This window comes from Anguilla rostrata, chromosome 4 (genome assembly GCF_018555375.3).
Source record: "Anguilla rostrata isolate EN2019 chromosome 4, ASM1855537v3, whole genome shotgun sequence".
NCBI lineage: Eukaryota > Metazoa > Chordata > Actinopteri > Anguilliformes > Anguillidae > Anguilla > Anguilla rostrata.
Window position 1 is genome coordinate 21851720 of NC_057936.1, and position 13834 is coordinate 21865553.

Genomic DNA, 13834 nt, shown 5'->3' on the forward strand with positions numbered 1-13834 from the left:
TGTGGCTCTGCAAGCCACACTTTTATGTTTGTAATAAAAAATTTACACGTGGTTAAAGTGCAGATTCTCAGCTTTTATTGAAGGGTATTTGATACATTTTGGTTTCACCATGTAGAATTACAGTGCTTTTTATACATTTGTTCCCAGATTTCAGGCCACCATAATATTTGGGACAAATAGACAAATGGCTTCACAGGCTTTTATCATTGGTCAGATGTGTTCAATTGCTTCTGTATTGCAGGTATAAGAGAGCTTTCACTATCTGGTCTTGATTCTAGACTCTTGAATGTCTTTGAAGTCTGTTATTGGCGTTTATCAACATGAGCCCAAAGTTGTGCTAGTGAAAGTCAAGGAAGCCATTGTGAGGCTGAAAAATAAGAAAAAATCAGTCAGATACATAGCTTACCAAAATCAGGTGTTTGGAACATTATTAAGAAGAAATAGAACACTGGCCAAATCAGTCACCCGATCTGAAGCCAACTGAACATGCATTTATTTCATATACTGAAGAAAACTAGCCACCAAAACAAGCAGGAGCTGAAGATGGTATCAACAGAGAAGATACTCGGCACCCGGTGATGTCTATGGATCACAGACTTCAAGCAGTTATCACATGCAAAGAATATCAGATAAAGTACTAAACATGGCTACTTTCATTTATATCTTTCATTCAACATTAATATGTTAATTTGTTCATAAAATCTGAGAATGTGCACTTTAATCACGTGTTAATTTGATTATAAATCTAAAATTCTGGAGTACGGAGCCAAATCAAGGAAAATGTCCTTGTTACAAACATTATGGAGCTCACTGTATGTGTGCCTATAATTTAAGAATAAGTTAGCTCAGCAATCTTATATTAATATATATGCTAAAAACAACAGGGCAAGACTACATTTTCTTTATAAACCATGTGTGTATTTATTTAAATTTATGAGTGACCATTTAAAAACAAAATGAATTGCAAAATAAAAACTATTTGTCATAATTTATGGCAAGGCTTCGTTCCCTTCTTGATTGAAAACTGAAGATGGGGTAGCTCGACAATGTACATTCTGAACGCAGCTTCCAGACACATTGCTTGCCCTCGAGAGGAAGGGGAAGGGACCCCATCTGATTTCAGTCACTACAAACACTTCAGGATGGAGAAATTGCAGGACGTTCCCCGAGGACAACTGCACAGCTTTCCAATTCTTGCACCTTTGCGAAGAGCGCACTCCTCACCTGCATCGCACTGAATATGACAATAATGAACATTTTAAAATATGAAAATATGAGATTAAAATGTGCAAAATTAACATATTCTGTAGCTTTCAAACAATCAGAAAATATAGTTTAGTGCTCATTCAGAGCACAACGATCACAAAAGGTTCTATCTTACCGAAGAAACCCAGCCCAACTTTTTCTCTGTTGCAGGCATTCTTTGATTTTTTAGCTTTTCAAGAACTTCTTGCAAGGCTTCGATCTGCCAGAAGAACGAAGGACAATTGTGATAACTTGGCTTGCACAATTTATCCCCAAGTCAAAAGACAGTTTGTTTGCGTGCAAATCAATGAACATTCTCAAGCTATTTAGGCTAAAACTACACGGATTGTTAAATAACAATCTGAATAACATCATACCTCAGTAGGCTAATTAGTATCTATAACAAATAAAACAACATTGCATACCATTATAATCATCTGTAAAATTAGCTACAGTAAAGTGTGATTGAGTTACAGTAATATACCAATAGCATGTCACCATAACCACAGAGCCAAAAAAAGGTCAAACGTAAAACCCCACAAAAAAAGTTTACCTTACCAGATCCTTCTCCTCTTGGGTTTTGATGGGGTCATCGAAGGAGCGAGTTTCCAACGAGTTGTCACAATGAACCAAGAGTACAAGCACTGCGAAGGTGAGACACATGAGTGAGAGCCGTGTGCTGGCCATGGTGCGGACAGAGGAGAACTCGAGCCGAGTGACAAAGGCGAAGAGCGTGTAGGTAGAGAAAAGAACCTTCTGCTGGCTCAGTACCTTTTACAGTATCCAGACCCAGGTTTATACCAGTCGTTGACATCAGCTGTTGCAATATTCATCATTTTGAAATGCAGACAGGACTGGATCACTGCCTTTTTCCTGCCACTGCTACCTTCCCCAAACACAAATCGCAATGACAATGTAAACATGCAACACGATTTTCTATAAATATAATTGTCAAAATAAATATCAAAAGCCGACCTTTGACACTATTGTTACTGGGGCCACAGTGAAAAAAGACTTTCCACCCATCTTTACTATTCTGTTTCATATGACCATGGTATTAGTTGCTCAGCCACACACAGTATAATGCAGGGGTTTCCAGTCTTATCCAAAAAATGCTGGTGTGGTTCCAGGTTTTTGTTTTAGCCCAGCACTAGGACACCTGATTCTACTTTGCAAGTGCCTTGAAGTGTCCACAGGGTCAAAAATGACCCACCCTCACCAGACCCCCCGTGATAAAGCCTCTTCATTGAATTTCAAACCCTAAATCAATATTTTTCACATAGAAACAACCTGTTAGGCCTTATGATTTTGAACTTAATCATTCATTTTGAAGTTAACTAAATCCAGTAAATAGAAGAAAATGAGCATTAGGGCGTGCAACTACTTTCACATCAAATATTAAGGCCCTTGAAATACAACTCATTTCACAGAATTCAGTCAGCTCATTAAAACCCAACATTTTCAGCATGACAAAGCCCCTGGGAATACAGTGAGGTCCATATAGAAATGGTTTTGTTGAGATTAGTGTGGAAGAACTTGACTGGCCTGCACAGAGCCCCGACTTCAACCCATCCAACACCTTGGGATCAATTGGAAGGCCGACTGCAAGCCTGACCTCACTAATGCGATTCTGGCTGAATGGAAGAAAATCACTGCAGCAGTGCTCCAACATCTAGTATAAAGCCTTCCCAGAAGGCTTATTGCAGCAAAGGGTGGACCAACTCCATATGCATGACCATAATTTTGATGAGATGTTGGATGTCAGGTGTCCACATACTTTTGACCATGTGGTTTATCTCACATTCATTTTCATTAGGCATTCAAAGTCATCCCTCATACCTTTCTGTTTGGTTTTTTCTTCTAGAAACGTTTTTTTTTTCCATGTCTTTTTCATGACGTCTCCAATGTGCCCCATACTAATTTTCTTTGATTAAACTTAATATATTTCACACTTCAATGAGAAAAGGAAGAGGGTCTCGCTCTTCCTGCCCTCCAGACAATGGCAGACACCAGCTGATGACATCAGCTGATGACCAGTGGTTTGTTCCAATCTGCACACCGTGACCTTTCTGGAGTCCTGCGTCACAAGACAAACTGATCCAGCAGACCAGGAAGACTTGCCCCCTCTTTGCCTCTGAGTGAGCTCCCTCCTTAGACGCACATGCACACACCACCCTCACTTTCAGGCAATTACACTTCCAAGATACCCCAAGCAATTTATACCATCTTATAATTATTTAATGGGTCAAATATTGACTGTGGTATGGACGTCACGGCCAATGGAACACGGTAGGAATGCAAGTCTGATTGGCTAGGATGGAGGTCAAAGCCAGACAGTGCGTCACTCTGTAAAGGTGTTTAATCCCCATTATATTACAAGATTAAAAAAAAAGACAGATTATGTACATTTTACCAATAAAAGATTTGACTGCATGAAGGTGCAAATGCAACAGTGCCATCTAGTTTTATTTTCATTTTATTTTATTAGAACGTTAATTCTGCCCCAAATCACGTTCAATGACGTTCAATCAAGTAGAGAGGACATCAAAAGCATTCTTTAAGTTATGTTTTTCCTTTATTAAGTGTGAACAACTAATTTAACTTCAGGAAAAATTCATTTTTTAAATGTGTTTCTTTGAACAAATTGCATTACATAACAGTTCAGGAAAACAGATGGATATGGTTTCGAAATTGACAGATGGATATGGATAAACAGAAACATTTGTAGTGATTTTGATTTGTTTAATTAATCATCCAATTCGATATGAATTTCAGCAGACAACCACAAATGATCCACTTTTAAAAGACTGAAAGGCCACATTATCTCCTGCATACTCACAGATATCAAGATGGTTTTCGCAACAGTATGTGTGTATGTATAAAAAGAAAAAAAAATCTAACTTAAAATCAAAATAGAAATCAAACTTTCCATCCCATAGTGCAGTGTTCTGAAGACCTGAGTAAAACTTCAAGAGCTAGGAATACAACACATTCCATCCAGAATTCCTCTTGATCCTCTCCAATCCAGTTTCGCCATTTCAGAAAATTCCTTTTAACACAAACCAAGATGGATTTTATCAACAGGAACTTCCCTGGCTGAACTTCCTGTGGACTCACAGGTTCCAACTCTCTCTGGTCCATCGGCCATGCGGTCTCTCTCAAACCCCATCACTCCCATATTCTGTTTTCTCCCCATCCAGCTTGCCTTGTGCCAGGAGGATGGGTCCTACTTCATATAAGCCATGACCTCTGTCCCACTGTTACTTAAGTGCATAGCACAGCAGAGTCTTTCAGAGGCTGAAATTCAACACAGGGATAAAAAGGTTATTGATATAATTTATGCGCAGTTCAGTCCTGCACAGCTTGGAAAGGAAAGCTTAATAAGCGGCCTTCTGTTCAAGACCAATACACTGCCCTCATGCGATTCCTTTGCTATGCACAGACACTTGGTATGTGTTGACACTTAATGTGCTGAAGATCAGGTACGGCACAATGCAAGATGCACCACAGCCTGCACGCAAGATGACAAGCCCAGTTTGGTTCAATGGCCAATTCTCATCTTATTAACCTTATTAAGCTTTTATCTATTTTGGGGTGGAGTGCATGAATGTGAGAGAGACTGATACTAGATATTAATTTTAATGATTACAATCAGAAGACAACAAATGTCAGTTCTAAAGCCTATTACATGTATTACTACAGGAAAAATCCACTTTTGAATAAACCTGTTTACAATGCATTGTGTGCATGAATCTGGTAAAAAAAAAAACAATATTCAACAAGCATACCTCTCTAATGCTTGTACTTCCCATACGTGCCGCTGGGTTCGTGCGTCTTCTTGTCTACACTTTCACGATTGTCCTTTGCCTGCTGCATGGCCTAAAAAACAGATCATGGATCAGCAATCACCAACAAGGTAACACTAAGGTGTAGTAAAATCACAGAAATCAGACTTTCATATACGTACACCTGTGTATGTATTCATATATTAGTTGAATACTTAAAAATATTGATATGTACTGAAAGTAATCATACAAAGACAAAACATGACACTGTTTGGTCAGGGATTACTTACATGGGAACTTACCATGTAGCAGCCCGTGTGGTAGCCACACAAGTACCAGGACAGTAGCATGCTGGAGAGAGCAGACACGTCCGAGTCCAATGCCTCATACCCCTCTCCAGACGCCCCCCATGGGGGCCAAACATCTGGCAGTGGGGGAGGAGGGGGAGGAGTTGATGGCAAGATATCCTGCCGGAATTTTACATTATAATTATATACACATTGAAACACAAGGTAACTGACAGATACAAATACAAAAGTACTGAGACCGTAACACCATTACTTTTAGTATTTGGTACCCTTGAAAGGGGGGAGACTATATATAAAAATGGCTGTAATTCTGACAGGGTTCACTCAATATGGATGTAAATACCCTTAAATTAAGTCTAACAGTCTGAACTTCAACCTCCTATCAAATTATTTCATTTCAAACTGAATTTGCTGGTGTACAGAGCCAAAATAATTATACACATATATATTTTTTTTAAGCCTTGTCACTGTCCAAATACTTATGCACTGTACTGTATACGCATACATTAACAGCTAGGATAAGTTGATTCTCCCAAAACAGAGGGATTTTTTAAAAAAAAGTTACAAAAAGAAACCTGTGGACACTAGAACTAATGTTTCACTACAAATTACTTTATGCTAAACATTCGCCTTCATATCAGAATTCACACAGCTACACTGACATTTTCACCAGTGCTTGGTGATATCCAGGAAGAAAGTGAGGTTAATCATCTCACATCTCATTTATTTCTTGGTTCTCAGATGTAATGTTAATATTTGCTTGAGGGTATAACTGTAACATTCGTTCATGATGCTGTGTCAGTAGGATGAAAACGCTTGAGGAAATTGTGCTTGCTACCCCCTCTCCCACTGCTTTGCAATGAGCATAACAATGAGGTCATCAGCCAACTGGCAAAGGAATTTCAGTCATGAATACCAATTTAAAAAAAATAACATTATTGTAGCCATGCCACATAATGTATAGCTGATGACAACCAATCCTATGTGAAATCTGATACACAGTAACAGTGCCTTTTACATTACATTTACATTACAGGCATTTAGCGGCACTCTGATCAAGAGTGACATACACAACGTTCTCATATTTACACAGTATCCATTTATAAAGCTGGATATTTTTACCGAAGCAATTCAGGTTATGCACCTAGCTCAAGCGTACAATCACAGAGCCCTACCTGGGAATAAAACCCACAACCTTTAGGTCACAAGCCCAGTTATCTAATCATTACACCACACTGCATACATAAACACAGTACTGTAGGTATACTGGTATAACACTTCTGCTACTGGCATGGTCAGAAGACTATTCAGGACCATACAGCCTATAACTACAGTGAGAATGGGTGCTTTTGGCTGGATAAACAACCCATAAGGACGGCCATTTGCTTTTCTATGAATTATCCTCCAGCCCCTGGTACGGTTGGGGGACACAGGCCAAACAGAGTATAAACAAAGCATCGGTCTCTCACCGCGGAGATTCTGGGAGGTACCACAGGTAAGAAGTTAAAGGGAGGAGCGGATGGAGGACAGGCCCCTATCTGCCCCTCTCTGCAGCTGCCCGACTTCCTCTGGTCCTTCTGCTCTGTCCCAGGCTCACTGCTGCAGCTCTCGCTGTCCCGGACCCCACCCTGACAAACACACGGTCACAGACGGTCTGATAAAACACTGATGCTTATTATCTTACCGGCTAAATGCAAAGTACAGAGTAACTGTGGGGGGAGAACAAACTACTTTGCATCTATAAAAACACTCCAGCAAATTCAGCCCTTAAGTTTCTTGACAGTTAATCAAGAAAAGTAAACAAAAAAGGTAATACTGGTTTTAAAGAATATATTTACTTTCCAACCACTCTATTTCAAGCACACAAGCTTCTATAGGGTTTTTAAAAGTAATCCAATCATTTGCATTCATTTAAACCGCTGTCCTGTATAAGACAGCTTGGAAATGAGAGACAGAGAAAAGCTGCCAATGTCAGGCTAAATTAAAACTTTTCAAGTTAAAAACGGGAAGGGAAGTTTCACTTTGGGGTGAACTACTTCAGTGTGTGAGAAATCAGAGAGAGAACATTCAGTAAAGCATCCACAGCTGAGCAGCAGGAGTGACCTATAGGATGCAGAACAGGAAGTGTGAGGCAGAGGAGAAGCTGAGTAGCAGGAAGTGAGCTGGAAGAGGAGCAGACCAACAGGAAGTGAGTAGCAGGAGAGGCAGAGCAGGAGATGAGTAGCAGGAAGTGAGCTGTAGGAGAAGCAGAGGAGATGCAGAGTAGCAGTAAGTGAGTAGAAGGAAGTAAACGGTAGGAGGAGCAAATCTGCAGGAAGTGAGCTACAGGATAATGAGAATGAAGACCCACAGTGGTGCAGGCTGGTGGAAAAATTATGGCTGAATCTTGTTTTGTTGTGATGTTCTCTTTATCTTTCTTCCTCCAATCTGTGTTACTGCTGTTGTTTCTGCTGCTAGCTGGCCCTGTCTTCAGAACCTAGAGAGGAGGGGATTTGCAGTTGATTCACTCACCAAAATGAACAGTCTTATTCCAACATTACGTACGCCTGGTTGGAAATCAACCCTCTGTTGAATTCAGAAGTACATGTGCTGTGTAACTGTTAATTAATTTTAATTAGCCAGACACTGCTGTGCACAGCACTGATTTATCATCTATATATCCATTGTTTAACCATTTCTTATTATCAGAGGATAAAACTGTAATCCAGATTCCTGAAATCCAAGACAATTGCTACCCAACATTTGAGAAAGCTGAGTGAAACTTCATGGATAAGAAATCAAATCACCCGCAAGAATCATGAAGCATGTGACCACAAACAGAATTACAACTACTGGTTCTGTAGTGCCACCCATGTGCAGTGTGGTGATGAACTGTCTTGTGTACCTTGGCTGAATTAACACTCTCCATTCTGCTCCTGTGCTCCTCTGGTGGCAGCAGAGCACTGAGGTTCAGCTCCTCCTCGTTCCCATAGCCTTCAAACTGAACCCTCCCACGGTCCCCCTTCTTCCAGACGAGCACAGCAGGATACACCAGCCCATCTTCTGACCACACTGCACGACAACGGCTCCCCAACACCCACTGCTGTCAGAGGGAAAAGTTATGCACCGCTAACTACTTTTTCTGCTATCCAGACAGCACAGCCAGGGTACTACATGTATTTCAGATGCAATATAAAATACAAAGTTTGAATAATAATAACAAGAACAACAACAATAATAGTAATAACAACAATAATAACAATAAGAAGTAGCTAATTATAATAATGACTATCACCATAATCAAATGACAATAACAACAATTCCAAAAACAAAACTAAAAATGACCTAAAAATACCAAAAAGCAGGTCCACAGCAACAAATATCAGAGGTAAACATGGGGTGACAGCCTCCTTACTTGTTTCTCTCTCCAGGGCTTATCTAAATGTTCTGGCAGAAGGGCACTCAGCTCTACATCTTCTTCATTACCATAGCCATCAAACTTCACCCTGCCACGCTCACCCTCCACCGAGACCAATACTGCAGGGTACAGCAGGCCATCTTCCGACCATACGGCACGACACCGGGACCCCACTGCCCGCTGGTGCTGTATGGAAATGACATGGCTTTTCAAAATGCCATAACTTAGTCATACTCATCCTTACCAAGCCTCTTTAATGCTCCCATTTTAAAAACGCCTGCTGCTGATAACTGATGTGTACTAACTGAGATGCATTAGCATGCTCAAACCTTCTTCAGCTAAGGAACATGTGCTCCTTGAAAACATTTTAGTGTAGAGCCTTGCTTACTTAAGGTACTGGTACTGACCCTACTGTTTCGACTACTCATAAACACACAAATCCAGCCAATGTCCCGTATGAGAAATTCTGCAGGGGTCTAATCTTTTTATGAGCACTTCTGAAGGCTTGTGAAGCTCACTTGTCTCACTCTTACCTGTGTAGCTGTCCTCTCTTTTTCTGGTCCCTTGCTCTGTTCACCAGATTCTGTTTTTTCATTCATTCCATCCACACTTTCCTCTCCTTCACTCGTAGATCCTTTCTACACGAGGAGAAGGAGAGACACATGGCACACCTTTGAAAAGACTTCAAAAAGATTTTGTTAACTGAAATTTGTGAAGCTGGAACATTCCAATTCCTTTGCTACCAGTTGACAGTCATGTCAACCAAAGTCAAGGTCGAAATTCGGATGAGACAAACAAATGCATCTGGTTTTACCTGAAAAGACTTTAGGGCTCTCTCATATGCCTTCACCAGAGCAGAGTTGTCATCTGCCACTGCTGCTGAACAACATACCTACACAAAAAGGCAGACATTAACAATAATTTTAGTGGTATAGCTAAATACTTTATAACTTACATTTTTATAATGATCGCATGTATTCGGCTATACATTGTACAATACTCCGCTTACTTAATTGTATTCTTCCCTTACCTAAAATCATGTGACATTCTGCAAATCACACTAGATAAAAGTTAGCCAGTGTGTTAGCAAGTAATTACTAAGGAATAAGTAGTAAGACAGGCCTCCTGAAATGTTTGCAAACAAAAGCTAGATCTTTTAGAATCGTGGACGGAGTGTGGCACAGTGGGTAAGGAACTGCGCTTGTAACCGAAAGGTCGCAGGTTCGATTCCCGGGTAAGGACACTGCCGTTGTACCCTTGAGCAAGGTACTTAACCTGCATTGCTTCAGTATATATCCAGCTGTATAAATGGATACAATGTAAAATGCTATGTAAAAGTTGTGTAAGTCGCTCTGGATAAGAGCGTCTGCTAAATGCCTGTAATGTAATGTAAAAAAGGACCTCAATGTTTGAAAATACAGGTGAAATCATGGGTGTGTGTATTTAGTGCGTAATGCAACTGGAAATCAAAAAATAATGTGATCTCCTGCTGATCCCTTTCACAAAGCACAACAACAAATTTCCACCTTCAAATGGCACAGGTAAATTGTATTCAATAATTTAGTTGCTAGAAAACTAGAAAAACTTGGTAGAAGGGAGGAGAGATTACTGGGGGAAAAATGTTCAGAAGAACTAAGCTATGACCATCAAAGCCACTTCTAAGCCCTACAAGCAGCACTATTCTTGTAGCATGTAACCTTCATTTATACAGGGAAATCACACGTATGATACATAGTGATAGACTTGCTGACTTCGATAAATAAAATTGGGTATCTCTCAGCCATCGGTTACCCGAAGGAGCTAATCCCACGTTGCACATAGCTATTTGCGACACACACACAACACACAACAAACTGACGAGCTAACTGCAATACAACTGATTCTAAACACTCGCGTGGTCTTGATATGAAAGAAAACTCGTTAGTTGGCGCTTAAAAATTATTGTTACTGCACAACAGTATCTAAAGGTAATGATCAAGTCGTGCATTTGGTCGCAAGAAGCTTCCATTTGTCTATCTTTCTTAGTTACTTATAGCCATATGAATAGGAGGGATCAAATAGTACTCTTCCTTTTTTCGACTGTCATGTCCTAGCAACCAAGAATAGCTTTTCCACGTTGAAATGCTCGATTTAGCTAGCCATATATTAAAATTAGTCAACTTCGCATGGCTTCCTGACAACAGGCTATTCAAAGCTAAGATTGGTCGCTATTCTAGCTAGATTCATACGAGGCCATCTTAATGTTAATGTTGCATATAAATCAACTAAAGCGTGTTACAGCTATTAGCTAGATCCTTTAGAATCGTGTTTAAATAGCTAAATTACCGGGTTAACTGACCAGAAATAGAAGATCGGCTAACTAGCTGGTTGAATAAACAAAGTAGGCTACAACCAGACACTCACAGTGTTGCGTCGCTAGCTGTACAACCTGTATTTTTTACAGTCTCTGTGTACAACGCACTACATTAGCTAGCGTATACTAAATTATACTAGCATTATGACTAGTTACCCCACTTATTTGTGCTAGCTAGATGACATATGCAACCTAACTTGTAACGTTACCTAAAACTTGTAAAACAAACTTACATTTTTGTCTTTTCGATAAACAATATCTCCGAGACATTCAGCCATGTCTAGCTATACAAAAAATACTATAATCAATTAGATTTTTGTAGATTTAACACATGCAGTCTGAGGCTACCGACAGTAAGGACTTTCGCGAGGGTCTTATATTTTCAAAATAAAAGTCCCAACGATAAAACCACTATTCCGTTCAACATAATGGAATTAATTAAGGAAAAATCGACCTACAGTTGTCCTAAAATACGAACTATTAATTTATGCTGGAATAATATTAAAACAACGATTTTAAACATAGACAGTGTAAAACTATTCATTTTTCAGTTAGAACAACGTTAACATTAATTACAAGCAAATATGTCTTCCTTTTTTATATTTTTTTTTTTACAATGACAACAAGGCCCAATTTGAAATGGAGAAATAAAAATTAAATACTTCCATTACTTTAAAGTATTATTACAATATCCAATACACTTGTACATGAGTTTAACTGAATGGTGAGGGAAGAATTAGAGTAATGTAAAATGTATCACTGCAACATTGTGTGCTACCCTGAACTATGCAACTTAAAACAAATAAATATGAAAATGTGGCTGGGTATTACAGTAGTTTGGCAAGGAGAATTAGAGTGTATTAACACATAATGTGTGTATAGGTGAAAAGTTTGCATACAGTATATCATGCTCTGCACTCTGTCTCAATGTTATGAGGGTGTTTTGAAAACCTTGGACCTTCACTCAGATGGACCCTTGGACCCTTCACTCAGAAGGTACCACTTATATTAAATAAGCATCATAGAAAATGAGGCTTGGGTTTGAATGTGCAGTACACAAGCAAATTTCTTTCATGAAATCCCAGTTGTTTGGTGAATGCATAATAAATATCATGCTCTGCTGCCTCCCCTGGACATATTGTCTCAATGATATGGGGGTGTTTTGAAAACCTTGGACACTCCACTTCTATGATATGGTGCCACTTATATCAAATAAGTGTCATAGAACATGTGGCTGGGGTTTGAATATGTAGTACATAGGTGAATTTCCTTTCATTAAATTCCAATTGAAGAGCATGTGTCTCTTTCTCCTTGTGTGTTTGTTAATGTTTAAGTTCATTTTAGTGTGTGTGTGTGTGTGCGTGTGTGTGTGTGCGCGCACGCGCATCCATATTCTGCGAGAATGATTGAGTTCCTGTGGGGGGTAGGGGTGCCAGTGGGGGCAGAGGTTCATAAGGGCAGAGACAGAAGGACAAAGGCAGATGTCCAGTTTCAGTAATTTCACAGGGTAAGTTACTCTTTTAAAAAGAGTATCTTATTTATCAAGGATATATATTATGTCTGTTAAAAAATATACTGTAGAACTCTGAAAGATGAACTCTTAGATTTTATGCATGTGGTCAAGGAGTTTTTGATCCAGGACATGTATAATTTAACCTGTTTTATATATGGGATCTCTCAGTATTTCATTGGAAACTAAAAAAGAGCAAATGCATTTTTGCTTTTTTGCCTAGACAATTGCATCTGTGGCTCTTTATTTCTACTAAATTATGAATATAAACTAATCAAAGTTAGTATTGTAAAAGGTACAAATGTCTAGCTTCATTTAAGCTATTTTTGTCCAACAAGTCTTTGTGATGCTCACATCTGGAGTTATAAAGCTTTAAATAGGGTACCCCCTAAATGGGCAAGGATTGGCCAGATTTGCATTGTGCACAAAGGGGTTAACTGGTAGTGAATAAGCATGGCTGAATTCTATTTTATCAGTGTCTAACCTTACAAAATGTATAAGTTGGAACTGTACATAATATTACAGTAAAAGGCCCCTAACTTTAAAAAAGATTGTACGGGTACAAATAACTGGCAAGTAGCTTATCAAGAAGTCTGAGTATGAAGCCTATATTGTTGCTGGCTCAGTCATTTCTGTTGTCTACTACAGAAATATTTCAAAATATTTTAAAACTGTTTTTGTATTTTAGTGTATTTTTAAAAGGCTATCAATACTAAAGTATTTTGTTTCCCAGGAAAGTATTTATTTAAAGAAATGTATTTTTTAAATACTATTTGAAAAAGTATTTGGTTTTCCATTAAAATAATTTAAATAAATCAAATACAAAGTATTTAATGTGTAAATGTATTTGAAAATACTTCAAATATGTATTTACTACATTTTCAAATACAAATATGTATTTGTATTTGAGCCAGGTCTGGAAACAACCACTGGCTTCTTATCTTGAGATTAATTACAAAGGAAACATAGACGTGCCTGCTGTATTAGGAACAAATGCATATTGACATTTCGACTGAAGCATTTTTGCTTGAAAAAAGGCAAACTAATTTTTAAATCCCATAGTGCGAAATTGGTTACTGCAACTGAAATGTCAAAGCTGGCAACCCAGGTGTCCCTGTGGCATTTGCCGTAGTGCACGCTGGGACATGAAGTACCTCACATTCAGCCTCTCATTTAACAGAACGCCTGTACAATGTCACCCCCATGTGGGTAAGATGATTAAAAACTTCACGGGAG

General features: G+C 38.9%; 1 protein-coding gene across 8 annotated transcripts; it reads right to left on the reverse strand.

The window, feature by feature from the left end:
* Positions 1-3798: 3798 nt before the first annotated feature.
* On the reverse strand, positions 3799-11478 carry LOC135252816 (survival motor neuron protein-like). 8 transcript variants are annotated; one of them, XM_064331357.1, is made up of 10 exons: positions 11322-11478; positions 9550-9627; positions 9269-9373; positions 8733-8921; positions 8223-8417; positions 7689-7814; positions 6808-6966; positions 5321-5500; positions 5034-5124; positions 3799-4542 (listed from the first exon to the last, which is right to left on the reverse strand). In XM_064331357.1, exons 1-9 carry the CDS (start codon positions 11364-11366, stop codon positions 5038-5040), a joined length of 1164 nt encoding a protein of 387 aa, XP_064187427.1. In that variant the 5' UTR covers positions 11367-11478; the 3' UTR covers positions 3799-4542; positions 5034-5037. The 8 variants fall into 8 exon arrangements, with proteins under 8 accessions (XP_064187427.1, XP_064187426.1, XP_064187428.1 ...); XM_064331356.1 differs by having other exon boundaries at positions 5321-5497; positions 8223-8420; XM_064331358.1 differs by having other exon boundaries at positions 5333-5500; positions 8223-8420.
* Between the last annotated feature and the right edge of the window lie 2356 nt (positions 11479-13834).

What these genes read in the sequence shown, in the direction of transcription:
- LOC135252816 (XM_064331355.1), bottom strand. Translation starts at nt 11,366, where the DNA reads ATGGCTGAATGTCTCGGAGATATTGTTTATCGAAAAGACAAAAAT. An exon ending in TTTATCGAAAAGACAAAAAT is followed by an intron (nt 9,628 to 11,321) that starts GTAAGTTTGTTT and finishes CTTTTTGTGTAG; the next exon opens with GTATGTTGTTCAGCAGCAGT. An exon ending in AGCCCTGGAGAGAGAAACAA is followed by an intron (nt 8,421 to 8,732) that starts GTAAGGAGGCTG and finishes TCCCTCTGACAG; the next exon opens with CAGTGGGTGTTGGGGAGCCG.